The 21,495-nt window shown below is 56.4% G+C and overlaps 1 protein-coding gene across 4 annotated transcripts in view; it reads right to left on the reverse strand.

Annotated features, from left to right (window-relative positions):
* NFIC (nuclear factor I C) overlaps positions 1–21,495 on the reverse strand; it is a 73,181-nt gene that overhangs the window by 37,000 nt on the left and 14,686 nt on the right. For all 4 annotated transcript variants that reach the window (XM_070464995.1, XM_070464994.1, XM_070464997.1 and 1 more), the window contains exon 2: positions 18,603–19,134. In XM_070464995.1, coding sequence (XP_070321096.1) covers positions 18,603–19,134 — 532 coding nt within the window. The remainder of the gene's footprint in view (positions 1–18,602; positions 19,135–21,495) is intronic.

Raw genomic sequence — 21,495 nt, forward strand, 5'->3', positions numbered from 1 at the left:
TGGTGGGACCAGGGGAGGGGAAAGGAGTGAATGTTCAGTGGGGACAGAGTTTCAGTTTCAGATGAGAAAGTTCTCGAGATGATGGTGGGGATGGCTGCAGGACAGTGTGAATGTGATTAATGCCACTGAGCTACGCACTCATAAATGGTTAAGATAGTGAACTTTATATTATATATATTTTACCATAATAAAGCAAACACACATTAAATCTGGCTGCTGAGTGATTTCTGCACTCTCAGAGGCTGGAAGTCCAGGGAGGAGGGGAGAACAATGATCCCAGCGGGCATAACAGCTTGGCCTAGGATGACAGCCAGAGGTGGACAGGGTGGGTCACACTTAATTCATCTTTGGCGGTAGAAAGGACAGGACTTGCTGAAACTATGATTACACCCATTTAAACCTGGCAGGATATGGAAGAGCCTAGGGTTCCCGTGCAGGACCCACGGTGCATCCGCTGGGCTAGCCTCGGCTGCCACGGTGAGCTCGCCCGCGGGATTTCTCGTCCAATCTCAGCAGGCTTCCAAATGGAGCTGGCTCTGCCGGGCTGCCACGTCCGCCTCCCAGCACCGGCCAGCTAGAGAGAGAACCAAAGCCAGGCCCTGGAATTCCCAGCTACTGGGTGTCACCGGTCATTTTTAAACATCTCCGGCCGAGGTTCAACTTTGTCCTGGAAGGCCACACCAGTCAGGCGACCCTGGCCTTCATCCTCCTCGTTCTTGTCATGGAAACTTCCCTGCCCCTCTTGTTCTCATTCCAATTCCAACCATCTCTCCAAGCCCGGATCTAACATCTCTTTTGGAACACCCTCCTTTCGTACTTTGTCCAACTTTTGTTGGAGTTCTCATCACACTGGACTGAGCCTGGGTCTTTTTTTAATTTAAAAATTAAAAAAAATATTTACTTGGCTGCATTGGGTCTTAGCTGTGGCATTCAAACTCTTAGTTGCAGCATGCAGGACCTAGTTCCCTGAGCAGGGCTTAAACCCAGGCTCCTAGCGTTGGGAGTGTGGCATCTTAGACACTGGACCACCAGGGAATTCCTCTTTAAACGTATGAAAGTCCCAAGTCCTTCTTCTGGCCCACAAGGTCCTTCATGACCTGCCCCATCTCCTCCCTGCTCTCCTCTCCTCTCTCTCCTCCTTGTTCACTCTGCTCTAGCCAAATGGGGTCCTTCCTATTTCTCCAACATGCCAGGCATGGTCCTGCCCCAGGGCCTTTGCACTGCCTGGAATGCCTTTCTTGCAAATGCTCAAGAGACCTTTATTCAGGTTTCTGTTCAAGTGGGGTTTCATGTCCACAGGACCTGGCCTTGATGCTCTGGAAGTTTGGGGGTTCATACCCTCATGTCCCTCCTAAGAAACATGACGTGGATTCCCAGGTATGTCCCATAATCTTACAACCTGCTTTGTGTCCCGAGCCTCCACCCACCTCCCACATGAGTCTCTGTGCAAACCCAAGCATAAGGGGAAAGGTTGATTCTTTCACTCATGTATTGAGCACCTACAGCACACCAGGCTCTGTCCTCGAGTCCAGGGACACAGCAATGTACCGAAGAAACACAAAGTTCTGCCCCATGAAGTTTGAGGGCAAGGTTTCCTCTGGGTCATCTCGAAGAGGGCCAGGTCAGTTACAGCAGAAGGCTTCAAGCTAAACTGAACCTGGACTTCCCTGGTGGCTCCGTAAAGAATACGTCTGCAATGCAGGGGACCTGTGTTTGACCCCTGGGTGGGGAAGATCCCCTAGAGAAGGAAATGGCAACCACTTCAGTATCCTTGTCCGGGAAATCCCCTGGATAGAGGAGACTGGTGGGCTACAGTCCATGGGGTTGCAAAGAGTTTGATAGACTGAGTGACTAACAGACTGAAATTGGACTTCCCTGGCAAAGTAGTAGGAGGAAGGCCCAGAACCGAAATTACTCTGGGCTTCAAGGAATTCCAGTACAAATCCTGAGTCTCCCTGGGGACACCCCATCTTGCTCCTGCAGGCTCAGGACTGCAGACTCCCCAAGGTCAACAATCAGGAGAACTGGATATCAGTTTCACCAATGCTGTGTGATCTCAGCAAAAGTACTTGCCCTCTCTGATCCTCCACATCCTGATACAGAGGCTCTAAACCACCCCCTGGTGGCTCTCCTCCCAGGGATGTTTGGATTAAATCAAATGGAAAAAAGGCAAGATGCTAGACATCCTCGGCCCTCAGGGGGAAATCTGGACAAGACGTCCGGGCGGAGAGGCAGAAGGCCACGGCCGGGGTGACCTCCCGGGCGCTGCACCCCCCACCCCCCACCCCAGGCCTCCCCCGCCTTGTCCTTCCTGACCCGCCACGTTCCTCGAGTCTGGACCACACTTTCCATCTCCCTCTGCCCTGCTGCCGGCCGCCTGGGCCCCAGCCAACCTGCTTCGGAATCACTTTCAAAGAAAAGTTTCTTTTTTCTTCCCACCCGGCCCGGCTCTCTCCCCCGCCTGCTCCGCGGCCTGGCTATGGGCCCCGCCGGGCACTCGTGGATACCTCGCCAGCGGGTCAGGACAGCGGCCGTCTGCCACCCCCCGGCCGGCCAAAGCGCCAGGCCTGGGAGGTGCTAACGCGTGGCCTTGGGCTGAACCTGGGGCGTCCGGTGGGCTCTGGGGAGCTTTGGCACAGGCGGTTTGGGGGTGTCTGGCCCGAGAAGCTGGCAGGGATGCCCCCGTAGGCCGCAGGGCCCACTCTGAGGCCTGCAGGCCAGGGCTCGTCCCACCCCGGCCGCTCTTGGCGGCCACGCCACCTATGACATCAGCGCTCTGGCGGCCATTTTGTCAACGCTTCCTCCCGGCTTCCAGATGCTTCTCCGACCTAGGCGGCCATTTTGTGGGCGCGGGAGGAGCGGGCTGGCTGGGCCTGGAGTCCGGGATCCCCTGGGGTGGGGGTGGGGGGCGGTCTTGGTGGGGGTTGCTGGGCCTCCTCTGCGGCCTCCGCGGGGTTAAAGGCGCTTGTGCCAGGAGGGCGGTGGCCGTGCCAGGCAGGGGTAGGAACCCGCCTGCTGCCACCCGGGGCCCGGTGCCCCCCGCCACTCGCTCGGCACAAACCAGACTCCGGGTGGCACCAAGGATGTGAAAAACAAGGTTAAAAATACCACACGCGCAGCCTCGCCCCCCCTCCCTCCCCGGTCCCCTCCAATGTCAAATGTGTCAGCGCCACCCGGGGAGGGGGGCAGACTTAAAATAACTCGCTGTTTACATTTGGAGCGAATTCTTGGCTTCGCCCGCAGCCAAGCCAAGGCCTCGGCCTGCCTCCCTGGCAGCCCCGCCAGGGATTGGGAGCTGTAGAGCCGCATGTGCCCAAGGGCTGAGCCCGCACGTGTGGCCGCGGGAGGGGACGCGGCCCCGGAAGCCGTCTGAGGCCACGCGGTGGATGGAGGCAGCGGAAGCCCAGAGCATCCCCCCTTGCCAAGGACGGGGTCGGGGCGCCGGGCCCCTCCCAGTTTCCCTTCTTTCTGAAGTTTCTCGGGCTTCGTCACCAACTCAGCAGCCCCAGGGAGGGGTGGGGGAGGTGTTCAGGGGAGGCCGGAGGCTGGCAGCCTGGGCCAGGGAGGCAGGCACCAAGGGGAGGCCTCCAGAACAGGGCAGGGGCCCGCCCTGAGCTGTGTGCCCTTGTGCTGGCCCAGCACTGGCCCTCTCTGAACTAAGACTGGGTGCTCTCCCCAGTGTTGCCTGGGGGGAATAGCACCCGCAGCGAAAGGGAAGCTTGCTGACTACCTCAGTTTCCTTCTGTGCAGAAAGTAGATTTTGAGACACAAACCTTTCCGCCTGCTGGGAGCCCCATTTTCCAGAGGGGTCAGAGACGGGAAGGGGCTTGTCCCAGGTCTCATGTCGGTAAGTGGACAATAGGATGGGGACTCAGTCACTGGTTCTGGTGCCCACATTTGTAACCTGCTGCCTGAAACGCAGGAGGAGGTGGGAAACTCAAGGGCCAAGCCTGGAGTCATAGTTACTGGGGAGACTTTTCTTCTCCCCTGATCTTCCTGTGGCCTCCCTTCATGGAATCTGGCATGCAGTTGGTGCTCAAACAGTGCTTACACATAGCTGGCAGTCAATAGATGTTTGTAGACAAGTGAGTGTGATTATTCCTGCAGAACCTGGCACATGATAGGTGCTCAATACGTGCCTATAGCATGAATAATTGGGATGATCCTGCTAGGGCGTGGTATACAACAGGTACAAAATAAATGCTTGTCGGACACGGGAGTCCCCTGTTAGGAAAACGGGGATATTCAGAGGGAAAGACCAGGTTTAGGAGTGTAGACTCCAACCAGTGGTGATACAATGGATTTCTACAACAGGCCAGGGCAGGGTACGAAATGTCATCCAAGCATTGCCCATCTCAGGCCCGCCTGGTCTTTTGAGGGTCAGCAGAAATCCTCTTTTGCAAACCCCACCCTACTGCTCCAGGCCTAGGTATCAAAGGCAGGACCTCAGGGCAGGAGGAACCCCCCAAAATAACAGAAACTTGGCTTGGGGACCCAGGAAGGCTTTCTGTTGGAGGGGACATTGGAGCTGGGGCCTTGATGTCTGAGTAGGAGTTTGCCAGGTACAGAAGGGGCTTGTAATGACGGAGTATGAACTACATTGTCATACATTGTAGAGGCAGTGTATGAAAATAATGATAATCATAACTGCCATTTATTGAGTCCTTATTGCCAGGAGCTGCATACAATCACAAGAGATGTGCACAGATTTACAGAGGGGCAGAAGAGGTCTCAGGGGGGTCAAGCCATTGGGTAGAGAGCATGCAGCCAGGACCTGAACCCACGCAGAGATCTGACCTCACCACCTGCTGCCCCTCCAAATGTGTCTGGGTCTGGCAGAGACTGGGCAGGCAGCACATGGTGGGTGTGTAGCACAGACAGACAGACAGCCCTGTCTGTATCGGGTGGGCCAGACTGTCCAGCACTAGACATTCTACAGCTCAGAGGAGGACCCTATAAGCCTGCTTTCTACAGAGAGAGAGGGCTGCAGTTTCTGGGAAGAGGGGCATGGCTCCTACTGCCCCTCCTTGGCCAGAATGGCCCCAGCGAACCCAGGAGCCTCCAGGAATCTCCTCAGCCAGCATCTAAGGGAAACTAGGGGTGTGGAGGCCAAAGACCCTCCATATGTCACCTCAGCACCCCAGGAGGAAGGTGTCCAGGCAGAATCTCAGGCTGGCCACATAAACCCTGCAGCCTCTACTTGGGTGTTTAGTTATTCCCACTGACCCCCGCAGTGTACCCATTTCATGGATCCAGAAATGTGAGGCACTGGAGTGGCTTGGAGCCAGGCTGTCTGTTTCAGGGGCAACTGCTTGCCCAACTGACTGTGACTCCAGGTTAAGCCACTGGTTCTCTTTGGGTCTGTTTCCCCACATGGCACATGGGGCTGGGATAGCTTTCTGTGCTGGCCTTTGACCAGGTGTCACAGGGGTTCTGTACTTCCCAGGTGGTGTAGAGGTAGAGAATCCACCTGCCAATGCAGGAGATGCAAGTTCAATTCCTGGATCTGGCAGATCCCCTGGAGAAGGAAATGGCAACCCACTCCAGTATTCTTGCCTGGGAAATCCCATGGACAGAGGAGCCTGGCGGGCTACAGTCTGTGGGGTCACAGAGTTGAATATGACTGAGCGACTAAACACGCAACATGCCACAGGGGTTCCATAGCTGTGGTCTCATTTTACAGGGACAAAATGGGCTCAGATAGGGGAGTCATTTAGTTGCCCAGTGGCCCATCTCAATGAGTATCATGGGTTTCCTCACACCTGTCTCCCATGTCAGGCATGGGGGAGTGGCACTTTCTGCCTCCCAAGCCTCCTACATTATTGCCACTGATCCCTGAATTGGTGCCTGCAGTGTTCCAGTGCTCCTGGAACCCACAGAGCAGTTACAGACGATCGTTCCCATTTCACAGCCAAGGAAACTGAGGTGCCAGCCCAAGCCTACCAGTTGAGATCAGGAATAAAAAAGCAGGAACAATGCAGCCATGCAAACAGAACACCCAGCTTGAGGCTGGGGGCCCCACAGTTGCCTGCCCAACCCACCCAGAGCCCGGTGGGCCACCTGGGGAGCCACTGCCCTACCCCAGCTTGCCCACAAACAATATCCGGAGTCCAGGAGAGGGCCCTGGGTATATCTAGGGGCCAACCTCACCTGCCCCCCTTTTCCCTGCCTGGGTCCCCACAGGAGGCAAGGGGACAGGAGGGCCAGCACCCCCTTGGAAGGGGCCTCATGATCCAAGTGACTGTCCAAGTGAAGTGCATGGTCTTGCTCTGCCCAGACTGACCAATGCCACTGAATTCTCATGTTTCTGGAGTCCGCCTCTGCCTGGCTGGCCCCTGGCCGTCTCTGGCCTGAGCCGGAACCAGCCCTGTCTTCTCAACTCCCACCCTTGCGCCCCAAAGCCTGTTCTCCCCACAGTGGCCAGAGGGCACCGGTGAGCACTGAGTCAGGCCCTGTCCCTCCTCTGCCCACAGCCCTCCAGGGCTTCCACCTCCCTGGTGGTAAAAGACCAGGTCCCCTTCCTGCCCTCCCCGCCTCCGTGTCTCCCCCTTGCTCAGTCTGCTCTGTCCACACGGGCCTCCTGGCTGTTCCTCCAACTTGCCAGGTCCAGTCCTGCCCCAGGGCCTTTGCACTGGCTGTGCCCTCTGATTAGGGTGCCCTTACCCCAGTTCTTTGCACAACTGGTTCCTCTTCACCCCTCAGGTCTCAGCTCAAGTGTCAGGTCCTCAGACAGTCCCTCCGGAAATAGTCCATCACTCTGTATTCCTTAACTTTATTTTTCTCGACAGCCCTCATCATGAACTTGTTCTTTGTCCGTCTCCCCCACCCAACTGGGAACCCCACCAGGGCTGGATTTCTGTCTGTCTTGTTCATGGTGGTGTCCCCAGGACCTGGAAAAGGGTTTGGCATACAGTAAGCACTTAATAAATATTTATCAACTACCAAGAAGTTGTACTGACTGAGTGCATGCATGCCCCATGCTATCTTAACCCTTCACATGTCTGAACTCATTTCCCCTCGGCAACCCTGAAAGGCAGTGTGTTTTACAGATGGTGATATGGAGGCCCAGAGAGGGTCGCCATTTTCCTGAGGTCATACGGCAAGCAGGTGGCAGGGCCAGCACCCCTGTTAAGACCCACTGCCTTACTTTGCTGACACCCCCTTGCCCAGATGGGGAAACTGAGGCTCAGGGACAGAAGGGACTAGCTGAGGGTCAGAAGCAGAGTGGGCTTTGTACCTCCCGGGAAAGAACAGAGCAATGATGAACATCAACAACAATAATAATAATGACGGTGCTGATGAGCATGGAATCGATGAGAGTTGATAAAGGCTCCCCTCCATGGGTTGGAGCAGGGTCCTGGAGGACAGACTTGGGGGACGCCAGCCCCTTTAAGAGCCTCCCCCTCCCCAGATGGGGCTGGCCCGGCCTCCCCTTATGTAAGCAGGCCAGCTGCCCTTGCATAACCCGGTTACATAAGGAAGCAGGGAACAGGCTTGTCCATCCGGCAGCAACCTGTCCCGGGCTGTCTGAGGGGCCGGCCTGGGGCATAGGAGCGCCAAGGCCGCCCAGAGCGGCCAGTGGGTGCAGCCCAATTCAAGGCCTTCTAGGTCGGCCCCCGTGTGGAGGATGTCCCAGACTCCCCCAGTCACAGCATCCCCGGGCAGGAGAAGTGAGTGGTTTCTAGACTGAAAGTGGACAGGAGCTATTCCCGTTGCTCTGAAGGGGAACGGAGGCCCAGAGAAGGCAAGCGAGCAGCCTGCAGCTTCACAGCCCTGAGTGGAGTGTGGAGGTGGCAGGGCTGACTGACACCTGGGCCGCATCACCTCTCAGCACCTCTGGAAAATGGGGCTGCAGACAGGACCTTTCTCAACAGGGCCTGGTGTGCAGCTGGCACTCAATAGATGCAGCCTGAAACTCAGCTGCAATGAAAACCCTTTTAATTCTGTTAACCAGCCTAACCCTTGCCTCATTTGACATTTGAGAAGCAGAGGTAATGGAGGAAGGTGAAGAGGTAACTGCCCAATCCCAAGGGTGGGGGAACACCACAAGGCTCAAGCAACCATGAGCACAGAGGAGCACCGACTGTGTACCAAACCCTGACCCAGATACCATTCCATCTGCCCAGCGGTCGAGAGAAGAGAAGGAATTTTTCCCAGATGAAACCCACACGCCACCAGGCACATGCAGCCACCATCTGACCATGGGGGGCTGGGATGTCTGGATACGATGCTGCCCGCCCCCACCCCCACGCATGCACTTCAGTTCTTCCATCTTTGGGAGGTTGGGGGGTGGGGCTTGGGAGCAAAGCAGTCGCCCCCTCCTTTCCCATTTCTTGGGCACTGGCCCTTTAAGCCAGCAGGCTGCCAGGGCTTGTCCTGGAGTGACCCCAAGGGGCGGGTGTGGTCAGGAACAAGGGGCCCATTCAATTGCTGTTGCCGCCTCCGGGCAGCCCACGGGCTGGCCTGGGGTGGTGAGGGGAGGAGACTGGCGAGGACCGGGGGAGAGAGATCGGGGGCTGAGACAGACAGAGACAGAGACCCAGATGGGGAGACTCATGGCCTGGGCTGCATCTCTTGCCACCCTGGTTCCACTACATCAAGGGTTTGAGGCCGGCCTACTCCCAGCCAGGCTGCAGCCCCGACTTGATCCAGCTGAGCCTGGCACCTGCTCACCAGCACCCAAACTCTCCAGACCCAAGGAGGGATACTAGGGCATTCTAAGGGAGGTCCCTAACACACCCCAACAGCCCCTTCCTAGGGGACTTCTGCATTCCCTCAGATCTGCCAGTGAAAGTGAAAAGTGAAAGCGTTAGTCGCTCAGTCATGACCCACTCTTTGCAACCACCCGTGGACTGTAGCCCGCCAGGCTCCTCTGTCCATGGGATTCTCCAGGCAACAATACTGGAGTGGGTTGCCATGCTCTTCTCCAGGGGATCTTCCTGATCCAGAGATCGAACCCAGGTCTCCTGCATTGCAGGCAGATTCTTTACCACCTGGGTTCAAATCGTGACTCTATCATTTAGTTGTGTGGCCTCAGGTTGTTGTCTTAACCTCTCCGGGCCTCAGTTTTCCCATGTGTGAAATGTGGTTTATGATAATCCCTACCTTTGTGGGATTAAAGTGAAACAAAATGGTGTGAATAATCCCTGACGTGTACTGAAGATTTACTTCTTAGTAAGCCCTCAGTATGCCTGCAGTTCCCCCCCAAAATGCACCCTGACATCCCAGACACATACAGACAACCCCTGCCTCCTGCCACAGGTCACCAGGGTCAATTACAGCTGCTGCCTTCCAGCGAGGACCTACTACATGCTCTGTTTCCCCACAGCCTCTGGAAACACCCCGGGTTCCGTGTCCCCACATGTGATAAACAACAGACTTTTATTGCAGATTAAACAAAATCCTGACTGATTCCTGGGCCCCCTAGTCCCAGCTTCTCACAGTCCTGCTCCCAAACATTTCCCCACCACGGGGCCCCCATTCAAGCAGGCAGCCCCTGCCTCAGCAAGTCTGGAAAAAGCCTAAAAAAAATCCCCCAAATCTACCTCTGTCTCCCTCTGTAAGGGTCTTTTCTAGAATGCTCTGCTCAGTCACTAGACGTCTGAGGACAGGCTTACTCAACTCTGACCTGAACGTTCTGGATCCCTGCCAGAAAGAGAATTCTAGAACTTGCCCTGGATGTTCTAGAACCCAAGTTGAGAACATTTCAGAGCCTGTCCTTGGACATGAGAAAATCCCACATGTGGAATTCCGGAAATTCTGGAATTCTGACCATGTGGCTCTGAACCTCCCTGGGAGAATTCTAGAACTGTCAAATGGTGAAGATCCCAGCATGGTTGTTGTTGTTGTTGTTTTTTTTAATATTTATTTGGCTGCACCAAGTCTTAGTTTGCAGCATGTGGGATCTAGTTCCCTGACCAGGGATCAAACCTGAGTCCCCTACATTGGGAGCATGGCGTCTTAGCCACTGGGCCACCAGGGAAGTCCTAAGATCCTAGCTGTGAAGGGTCTAAAACAGGCCGTGGGAACTCCAAAACTTGTCCCGTGGAGGATCTAGAACAGCCCCCCTGCCTCTCTTGAAACCTCTTTCCCACTTGCAAGCCATTTACCCTGAGGTACCAGTGGTATTTGCTCAGTCATGACCAACTCTTTGCAATCCCAAGGACTCTAGCCCGCCAGGCTCCTCTGTCCATGGGGGTTCTCCAGGCAAGAATATTGGAGTGGGTAGCCATTCCCTTCTCCAGGGAATCTTCCTGACCCAGGGATCGAACACAGATCTCCTGCAGAGCCCCCCTTTTCCTCTCATCCTGACGCGCACACAAGACAACCTGGAACAGAAGGCGGGATAGAATAGACCCGAGCGAGGAAGGACCCTCTCTGGGCCTCAGTTTCCTGATATGGACAAGAAACCCAGTGTTCCCACGCGTCCCCTCCCTTGTCCCTCACTGACTCTGACCATCTGTGACTTCCTGCCCACACCCAGCTGGAGGGAGAGGGGCTGGACTGGCAGCTGTCTGCGGAGGTGGGGGGTGCCCGGAGATGTCCCTAGCTGCCCTCAGCCCCCCCTGGCTGGCCGGGCGCAGGGCCAGAGTGGCAACTGCAGCCTCGCCACACTGGGGTGGCTGCCACAGGTGCATGGAGATGCCTCCCGCTTTCTGTGGGCTCCACACCTCTCGGGTCCTCGGGAGCCTCAGCAGGTGTGGACACGCAAGCTGGGCGCACAAGCTGGGCACCCGAGCAGGGGTGTCCGTGGGGGAGGGGCGATCGACTCAGGAAAGTGTTAGTCGCTCAGTCCTGTCCGACTTTTTGCAACCCCACGGACTGCTGCCTGCCAGGCTCCTTTGTCCATGGGTTTCTCCAGGCAAGAACCCTGGAGTGGGTAGCCATTCCCTTCTCCAGGAAAGAACTTAAAATTTCTCAGCACTTGTCATGCTGAGAGGTTCCTTTCTCAGAGATCCTATCTTAACTTCAGTCACTGAACACTGCCTCCACTCAGCCTGGAGATGAAGAAAGCAGAAGCCCAGAGATGGGCATTAACTTGCCCAAGGTTGCCCAACTGGCCAGAGGGCAGAACTGGAGCTGGAAACACAGTAATGGTGATGATGATGATAAAGGCGTGATGCTCAGTCATGTCTGACACTTTTGCGACCCCATGGACTGTAGCCTGCCAGGCTCCTCTGTCTGTGAGATTTTTCAGGCAAGAATTCAGGAGTGGGTTGCCATTTCCTTCTCCAGGTTATTTTCCCCACCCAGGGATTGAACCTGGGTCTCTTGCATTGCAGGCATATTTTTTACCAACTGAGCCAGGAGGGAAGCCCTTATAGTAACTATGATTATATTACCATCACTGGTTTTGTTTTTATTGCTTATCATTGCATTATAATAGAGGATGTATTATTCATTATTACTATCATTTTTTTTTAAATTTTGAAAATGAAGCCTAGTTGAGTTACAAATTATCACTAACAACAAGGAATTTTTTAAATTGTGGTAGAATATCAGTAGCATAAAATTCACCTGGTGGCTCAGCGGTAAGGAATCTGCCTGCAGTTCAACAGACCCAGGTTTGATTCCAGGTTGGGAAGATCCCCTGGAGAAGGGAATGGCTACCCACTCCAGTATTCTAACCTGGAGAATCCCATGGACAGAGGAGCCTGGCGGGCTACAGTCCATGGGGGTTGCAAAGAGTCAAACACCACTTTCGTTGTTATTTTATTTATTTTTTGGCACGTGGGATCTTAGTTCCCCAACCAGGGATTGAACCCATGCCCCCGGCATTGGAAGCACAGGGTCCTAACCACTGGAACCACCAGGGGAGTCCCCAAAATTCACCACCTTAGCCATTTTTAAGTGCACAGTTCAGTGGCACTGGATACCTTCACACTGCCTTGCAACCACCCCCACCATCATCTCCAGAACTGCCTCATTTTCCCAAACAAAAACTCTGTCCCCATTAACTGACCTCCCCCCACCCCCAGCCCCTGGCCCCACCATCTACTTCCTGTCTCTCTGGATCTGACTCCTCTAAGGCCTCCTGTGAGTGGAACCAGACAGTGTGTGTCCTTCTGTGTCTGCTTCTCTCATTGAGCATCATGTTCTCAGGGTCCATTCACGGTGTAACATCGGTCAGGATCTCTTTCCTTTTTAAGGCACCAAATTATGTTTGAGCCTGGAGGAGGGCATGGCAATCCACTCCAGTATTCTTGCGTGGGAAATCCCATGGACGGAGGAGCCTGGTGGGCTACAGTCCACGGGGTTGCAAAGAGTCGGACACCAGTGAAGTGAGTTAGAACGTATGTTTGAGCACCTACCTTATGCCAGGCCCTGTCCTAGACCTTCGTGCATTATCTTACTTAACCCCATATAGCCGGGCAAAGCAGGCACCATCTGTTTCACGCCCTTTTCAGAGGGAAGGCAACTGAGGCCCAGAGCAGTGACGTCACCTGCCCAAGGCCACATGGCACATGAGCGGTGGGATCTCAACCTGGGCCGTCTGGCTAGAAATGTCATCCCTACCTCTTCCCGACACGGGGCTCCCACCTGCTACATTAGCAGCATCCTCGGCACCGCTAACCAGGAGCCCAGAGGCCTCCCACCGCTGCTATAAACACATCATCAGCTGGTGTCTGGACCTCACCCCTGGGCAGCCACCTTCCCCTGCACGGGCAGACAGCTGGTCCACCTGGCTTCCCAGCCCGGGGGGGGGGGGGGTCCATGCTGCCAGGAGCCCCTCACTCCTCTACCACCCAGACACCTGGCTTCCAGTGGGGGCCCATCCTCGGTTACAGGTACCCCGGCTGGTTCTCTAGATGCTCTGAGGTTCTTCGCCGCTTTGCCTCCTGGGGCCGGAGAGAGGATCTGGGAAGGAACTGAGCATTTATTGAGTGCCTATTTTATTCTATCTAGGGGTCACTGACTCCAACTGTGAATGCAGTGGACACAACACAGTTATTTTTTCCACTCTCCAGGTGGGAAAATGAAGGGTCAGAGAGAGGAGTACATCTCACACAGCCTGGAACAAGTGTGGACACAAATCGTGTCTATCGTACAAGCGAATGGGCGCTCTCACATGCCCTCCTGTCCACATCCATCCTGTCTCCCCCAGCACAGTGTCCTGGGCTGGAATGGAGATTAACAGGGGTTGGAAGAGATAGGGGACCCTCCATCAAGGTCCAGCTTGCTTCTCTCCGTGGCTCCACAAGGCCCTACCTTCCTGGCTCAGCTCTCCTCCAACCTCAGAACAGAGAGGGCAGGGCTCTGCCCTAAGTCACACGGCAAGCCCAGGCAGAGCTGCAGCTGAACCAGGCTCCTTTGATCCAGGCCCTTTCTCCTGCCATCTGAGCCCAGGGTGCACTTTATGAGGATCCCGGCCCCCAGGCTGGGGCACGGTAGGCACTTCAGGAAGGTTCACCAATAGTCATTCATTTGTTCACTATGTATTCTGGGCCAGTTCTCTTCATCATCTGTACAACTGGGAGGGTGTGGGTTCCATTCAGTAACCCCAAAAGCAGTTTTCCATTTTTTCCTTTAGTGGTTTTGAGGACTCAGGATCTGTGGGTTCTAATTCTGCCCTACCTTTTAGGAGCTGTGTGACCCTAGACAAGTGACTGACCATCTCTGGGCCTGTTTTCTTACTGAAACACGGCAGTAGGTAATAGTTGCTGCCTCTCTGGGTGGTGAAAGTGAAAGTGCTAGTCGCTCAGTTGTGTTGACTCTGCAACTCCATGGACTGTAGCCCACCAGGCTCCTCTGTCTGTGGGGTTCTCCAGGCAAGAGTATTGGAATGGGTTGCCATGCTCTCCTCCAGGGGATCTTCCCAACCCACGGATCGAACCTGGGTCTCCTGCACTGCAGGCAGATTCTTTACCATCTGAGCCACCAGGATGGTCTCCCTGGGTGGTGGAGAGAATTAAACCAGATGTGGGGCAGGCTCAGCATCGGGTACGCAATACGTGTCCACTGTTACTATCATCTGTTGTTATGATTGCTTCCCAGGTTCATCCAAGAGGGGGTGGGGACCCCTCCCCTCTTGATCCTTCTGCCCCCTTCCTGGGCACGCTGGGCAGCCCCTTGAGCAGCTGTGAGCTTCCCAAGCGGGCCCCTGCCCACAGTGCCGTTCCAGGAGGTTGGCACCGAACAAGGCGGGAACAGGAGGCGGGAACGGGAGGCCAGCCCACGGCGGCGTCAGCAGATGGGCACCATCTGGGCTGGCGGCTCGGGGCGGGCTGGCAGCTGCCGGAGCGGGCGGGCCTGGCAGCCCCTCCCCCACCCGCCCTGGCACGGTGCCCGCCCGCCTCAGGTTTCTCAGGCCGCCAGAGGGGGCGGGGAGGCCTGGCTGGGCTCTGGGGCTGGGCAGACAGCTTCTCTCTCTGGGCCCTGCTTCCTCCGGGCTCCTTCCCAAACGAGAGGCTGGGGAGGAGGCCCGGCCTTCCCACCGCCAGGCAGCGGTCCTCAGCTCCACCTTCCAGCACTTGTGCTTGGGACCATTCCAGCCCCAGGGCCTTTGCACCGGCTATGCCCCCAAAATGGCCTGGCACACTCTCACTCAAATCTCTCTGTGGCCCAGCCAGAGGACCCACCATGCCTCTCCACACCCCTCCCTGTCCTTAGCTTTTTAATTTAACTGAGAATTGTCAGCTTCCCCATCTGGTCAATAGCACACCCACCCACAAAGGGCATGCAAGGAGCAGGCAGCCCAATGTCCCAAGGCAGAGCTCATATCACTTCTCAGCAGGGTCCCCCAGCTGTTCCCTAGGCCACCCTCAGGGCACACACAGAGTCCACTCCTGGAATCAGGGCCCCATGTCTGCAACGATGCCAGATGGATGCCCGAGGCAGCCAAGTTTGGCCCAAGGTGGTGCCCTGGGCTCTGAGGAGCCTGGCAGCCCCAGCGCCAAAGGGATCTTCTCCCAGCTCGTCCCCACTCTTCTATTCTCCAAAATAAACCTGGGGAGGGAGGCCTGGGATTCCTCCTTGGGGTGGGGCCCCAGCAATCCTCCTGACAGCCCCAGGGAGAAACAGAGGCTGTGGGGGTGGGGGGAGCTGAGCCTCATGCCAGGGTCTGGGGACAGGGGATGGCCGAGTATGTGGGTGTTCGCGTGTCTCTCCCTGTCTTTGGGTCCCTCTGTGTTTCCAGGTCTTGCTCACTGTCATTCTGTTGCCCCGAGGCCCCGCATCTGACACCTGAGGCGGCACCTCCTTCCAGCTGAATGGCAGATGCCCATCTCAGCATCCTGCCTGTGATCTGTCCCAGAAGTCAAGCAAGGCCCGCTTTCCCCACGCCCCATCAGCCCTATGGCCGCCCAGCAGGGCTGCTTTGAGTGGCCACTGCGCTTTCTCGGCCTGGATGCCCTGCAGCCCTGAGACCCACAAGGGGAGAGGAGAGAAGAGGTGGCCAGTTCTCTCTGCCATCAGATGATTGCTTGGCTAAGAATAGAGACATAACTCTGGCCCAGATGGTGATGGGGGTCTTGTGATGGAAGTCAGGGAGCTGGGTCTCAGCAGGGAGTTTTGGGTAGCAGCCTCAGCTTGGGAATCCTGGAGGAAGCTCTGGTTAATAGGAGCCTAGAACACAGACCCAGCCCAGAGGTGGCCAAGCCACATAGACTGGACACCCACATCCTACACTGCAATTTACCTCCATCCCCTTCTGCCACCAAGCATGGAAGGCTAGCAGGGGTGCCAGCAACAGAGGCTGTGCTGTGCTTAGTCGCTCAGTCGTGTCTGGCTCTTTGTGACCCCATGGACTGTACCCCACCAGGCTCCTCTGTCCATGGGAATTCTCCAGGCAAGCATACTGGAGTGGGTTGCCATGCCCTCCTCCAGGGGATCTTCCCAGCCCAGGGATTGAACCTGGGTCTCTAGCATTGCTGGCAAATTCTTTACCAGCTGAGCTACCCGGGAAGCCCCAGCAACAGAAGTTGCCCATGTTCAAACCCTAATTCTGCCCTTTTCTAGCTGTGACCTTGGGCAAGGCAGGTAACTTCTTCCAGGGTACTTTTTAGTTTCCTTCTTTTGAGGCTTCCGTTTCCTCATCTGTACAATGGATACGATTCCTGCCTCACAGGGTTGCCATGAGAATAGAAAATAATTGCTAAGTTCTCAGAAAAACTGCTTGACAGAAAGAAAGTGGCACTGGGAATTGGGGTTTTGAAGCATAAGTAGGAGTTTTCCAGATAGGAATGACATCCGCAGCAGAGGGAACCATATGGGCAAAGGCACGGAGGTGGGAAATTATAACCCTAATAAGGATGATAATAATAATGGTCCAAGAAAAAAAATAAATAACGGTCCACAAAGTCCTATCCCTGTGCTGGGTACTTCTCTTCATGACCCCACAGGGTTTATCTGTCAAACACTTTATCATAAGAATCCAACATTCCTACAGCTATTTTTTATTGTCTTATTTTAAAGACAAGGAAAGCAGACAGAGAGATTCAGTGACTAGTTTAAGGTAACCCAGGCAGGCAGGCAGGAGGCTGAGCTGGGGTTGGGCTCCCCGCCCAGCCCTTGAACCCGACCCTCACTCCCAGCTGGGTCAGCTGGAGTGGATTTGAGTGGCGGTCACCTGGGATGATGGTGCTGGCTCGAAGCAGGAGAGGGTGCAGCCTTGACCTTCTCCAGCCCTCATGCGAGGAAGTTGACCAGATCGGCTAGCAGAAGCATGGCCAACGGACACGAAGGTGTCTGTGGAGGCCTGGAGGCCCCGCCTGCCTGCTCAGCTAAGGGGGGAGGGGGTCGATGGGGGAGGGGAGGCGCCCGGAGATTGTGCTGACGCCGGCAGAAAACTTGCTTCAAAATTTTATCAGCTCAGCGCGGAGGAGGTGGGGGTGGGGCCGGGCGCGGAGGATGGATGTGGTGGGAGAGACCGGGACCTGCATGGTAATGAACGCTGCAGCCCCCAAGGCCGCCTGTGCCCTCCCCTCCCCCGCATCCCGAGGGCTGCAGACTCTCACCTTGTCTACCCCTCTGTTTCTGGCCCCATCGAATTCCGGTGGGGGTGAGGGATGGGGCAGACGGGGTCAAGGTCAAGGAATCAAGGTCAAGACTGGGAACTCTGGACTGGCTGTCCCTCCCACACACCATGGTGACCAGGAGACCTCATGGAAGGCTCACAGCACCGCTAGGAGTCGGCGTGGTTGTTCCTCCCACTGTACAGAGGAGGAAACTGAGGCACAGGACAGGGCTAGGTCCAGTCACACAGCCAGCACACAACACACAGCAGGGCTGCGGTCAGAAGCTGGGCGGTCCTGCCTGGAGTCCCCACTTCTTCTCACTGCCCCTCCCCCACTCCTCCCAAGCCCTCCCCAGTCATTTCTGGTTGTGTGATCAAGTGCCTGTGGGGCTACCGGTGGTGGGACTGGGTCTTCAAGCCGAGTGCACCCACCTGACATGCTCAGGCAGCCCGGGTGTGTGCAGGTTCACGCCCACAAGGCTCAGCCTGGGTGGGAACAGGGCACAGGACTTGTGCCAGTTAGGTTCCCCAGGCACACCTGATTCCATCCGCATGAAGACAGTCATAGCTGCCACCCGCCACACAGCAGACCAGAGTTCAACACGCGACACACCATCTCTGAGAATCTCCCCAGGCCCAATCCAGGAAAGAACTTGGATAACCTCCATGTGACAGCTCCACTGGCCACATCACCAGGAAGCAGTGGGTCAGTGAAGCCCACTGCCCGCGCAACCAGGCCCTGCCCACGACCACCAGGACCTGTTGACATGCAGGACTGGGTCACCCGTCCAGCCTCTGCACCTCTGCCCAGGCTGCTGACCCCCTGGGAGAGCCCCACACTCATCACTGCCCCGTCTTCCTGCAGAACTCAGCACAGGGGAGCCTCCTTTTCCAGGAAGCTGTCCTGGATTTCTCCATCCTCACAAACCCCACTGGTCTCCACGTGGACCATTTGACCACAGAGCCAGCAAACACCAGAAACACCCAGCTAGAAGGGTGGGAGTAGGGAACCCTGATGACCAGAGAGATTGATGACATAGCTCAAGTCACACAGTGCCCCAGCTTTCTGCTTGGCATCAACATGACACCGGTCAGGACTCTGGGGAAGGTCTGAGAGTTGATCAACCAGCATTCACAATGTGCTACCCAGCACCCTTCCAGCTTTCCGGGGAAGATAAGGCTGTCCCTCACCCACCTGTCAGTGGCCCATCCTCACCCCTGCTGCCAACAGACCTTCTGGGACAGTATCTCATTTCCTGTGACCTGCCACCCCCTTGGACATCAAATTCCGATGTCCTCCCTTCACACCCCCATGACACACCTGCTCCCTACCCCACTCTTCCCGTGAACCGGATCTCTTTCGCTTACACTTCACATGGCATGTGCCTACTCACTCTGACTTTCCCGGCACCGGCCTCCTCCCTTTGACTTGAAGAAGGCCCGCCTCCTTGCTCAAACCTTGCGAGACATGCCTCTCTCCTTGGACCTCTCATAGGTCAGCCTCCTCCATCCCCACCAACCCCGCGCAGGCCACGTGGACCTGCCTTCTTGCTCAGACCTGCAGGCCTGGCTCAGGACCCTGCTACAGGCAGGCGCATCCCCAGCCCTCTCCACCTCCAGCCCCGTGCATGCGCACGCCCTTACTCACCTCGCTCCCGCACGAAGTAGGCCAGGTAGAGGTCGAGTTCCTTGACCGCCACGCCAATGTGGTGCGGCTGCACGCAGAGCACCGGGTGGCCGCACTGCGCCGCCTTGACCAGGCGCTCGCCGTCGGTACTCTCCAGGGGGATGCCCTTGAAGAGGATGACCATGACCAGGTCCAGCCGCCACACCTTGTCGGCCTGGCGCAGGCAGTCGATGCGGCGCATCTTGCCCTTCTGGTCGGGGTTGGAGAGCACACAGCCCGGCGCCTTCTTGCCGGTGATGGCCAGCACGAAGTCCTCGCGGCACTCCGGCCGGATGTCCTTGCGCAGCTTGGCCAGCAGCCGCGATGCCCACTTCTGCTTGACTTCGGCCTTCTCGCCCAGCAGCTCGTCCTTCACCGCCCGCTCCTCATCCTTCGACATCCGTTTCTCATGCTTCTTGAAGTACTTGCGCTTCCGCGCCTGCAGATTGAACCAGGTGTAGGCGAAGGCGCGGACGTGAGGCAGCAGCGCCTCAATGAAAGGGTGGAACTCATCCTGCGGGGCGGGAGAGGCCAGAGATCAGGAGGTGCTGGGGCCCGTGGACCCACTGCCCGGCCCGGAAGACTGAGGCTGCAGGGGCCCCAGGCAAACCCATTGGAGGGACGGTGGAACAGAGGTGTGCAGGGGTCCTCTGCAGATACCTCCAAACTTCCAAAGAAAAAACAGGGCCAGAGGGGACCCAGCAGAAGTTCACTGGATCGTCTGAGAACCCATTGCCCAGATGGGGAAACTGAGGCTCTGACCACGGTGGAAGGCACAGGCCAAGGAAGCCAGTCATGAAGGGCTGTCTTGAACTCCAATGTACAGGCAGGAGAAGCTGAGGGTCCCAGGTGGAAGTTGATGGGGACCCACTGAACAGATGGGGAAAACTGAGGTTGGTAGAATAGTGGTGGCATGGATCTATTCTGTGCCTTCTAGAACTGGGGTCAGCAAACTTTAAAAAGTGCAAGACGCCACAGAGGAGATGTGACTGGCATGGCAGTGTTTCAGTAAAACTTTATTTATGAACACAGACAGTGGGCCTTGGGCCCTGGGACTGTACTTTGCAAAGCAGTGAACTAGAGCATGAGCTCAAATGTCCAAAGCAGGGCTGAGCACACACTGGACACTGACAATTCAGGAGCAAACAGGCTCACAGTGTCACTTGTCTGCCAGATCCACTGCTTGGCAGAAGAAGCTGACGTGAGACAGAGGTTCAAGGGCTGCCTCTACTGGCTCTTGGCAGTGATGAAAAAAGTGAGGACAAGATATCTTTTCTATAGCCCAGAGATACAGACAGAACCAGCTGAGGTCCACAGGCCAAGAGGTTCACAGGTCCACTGGGGTCTACTGTATGTCAGGGGCTAATGGAAGCGTGGTGGGGGGGTGGGGCGGTTCCTATATAGACCCATTGCAGGGGCAGGGAAAGCTGAGGCTCAAGGAGGCAAGATCAGAATGCAGCAGAGAAAGGGGAGCTCAGTCATGGTGGTTCAGAGCTGGAGAGAAGGGTTGCCGGGGGTCAGTTCGCCCTAGCCTGCCCCGCAGAGACCCATTCTACAGATGGAAAAACTGAGGCCCAAGGAGGGCCAGAGACCTGCCCAGAGCTGTGACTTCAGCACCCCTCTCCCACTGCCTGAGTGGGGCTTCCGAGCAGCCGCAACACCCATTTTACGGATGAAGAAACTGAGACCCCAAGAAGGGACTCAGTCACGAGGAGCAGAGCTGGGACAGGAAGCCATACCTAACCAACTTCTCCATGGAAACAACAGCAGCTCTCCCCCCCCCCCCCCCCCGTTGGGCCCCTAGGAGAATGATGGGGCCATGGGAGGCCCCTTTCCTCTTCCTGGGGGTAGGAGGAGGCTGTCTCATTCTCGCCATTTTCAACAAAGGAAACTGAGTCTGCAGAACATCCCAGATGTGCGTTCTCACCCTCAAGGGGTGAGAAATTCAAGGAGAAAGGAAGACAGAGAAGAGAAATTTCAACCCCTAGTCTCGCCTGGGGGCTGCACTGGGCTTCTTGAATGGAGGTTATGTCTCTCCCTAGCATGTGAATCTCATTATCTGCCCAGCAAAGCCTGCATTATGGTATTATTATTATTGTTATTGACATTGTTGTCACCGTAACGATTAGTTGCTTACAATCTTCTAGGGGCAGGAAAAGGCCTGGGGCTCCACTATGCCTCGAGTGATGGGGAGGCTAAGCTCAGAGACAGGCAGAGACCTGGCTGAGGTCCCGGAGGCTCTCAGGGTCTGTGTGAGGACACGAACCAAGACTCTGTCCGCCCCTTTCTCAAAACAGCCTGCTCTCCGTGAGGCAGGGGTTTCTCGGGGAGATGACGACACAGTTGCTCTGGGCCACCAGTTGGTTTCCAGGTGGATGTGGCCAGGCTCGGTCCCACCTCCAGGCCTGGATGCACATGGTACTCCCCGCTCCAGGTGCCCCCTCCCTGTCCTGTACCCCATCTCCCCTGGGCCACCTGCAGCCATGGGGCGCTGGGGGTGGGAGACGACCTCAGATCTCCCCTGTTACTGAGGGTCTGAAAATAGCCTTCTGCCCTCATGGGGTGGGGCAGGATGGGGTACTGTTTGTGCCAGCCCAGCCCCCTCTACGCCAATGTCCCCCGACATGTGAGTCACCGTAACAGCTGTGGCAGGGACTGGACCTTACAGCCCCTTCCGTGCCCCACCCCACCCTGCCCCGGCTGACCTGCTGAGGCAGAGGGAGAATGGAGGGGGCTGTCTCCTGCCAGGTCCCCTCCAACCTCAGGGGTGCTTTTCCTGTACCACCATGTCACTCAACATGCCAGCCCTGGGGGTGGGGAGCGGCTCGCCCAAGGTCACACAGCTGATTCGCAGACCTGGGTCCAGAGCCTGGGA

This window comes from Odocoileus virginianus, chromosome 3, assembly GCF_023699985.2.
Source record: "Odocoileus virginianus isolate 20LAN1187 ecotype Illinois chromosome 3, Ovbor_1.2, whole genome shotgun sequence".
In the NCBI taxonomy this organism is placed as follows: domain Eukaryota; kingdom Metazoa; phylum Chordata; class Mammalia; order Artiodactyla; family Cervidae; genus Odocoileus; species Odocoileus virginianus.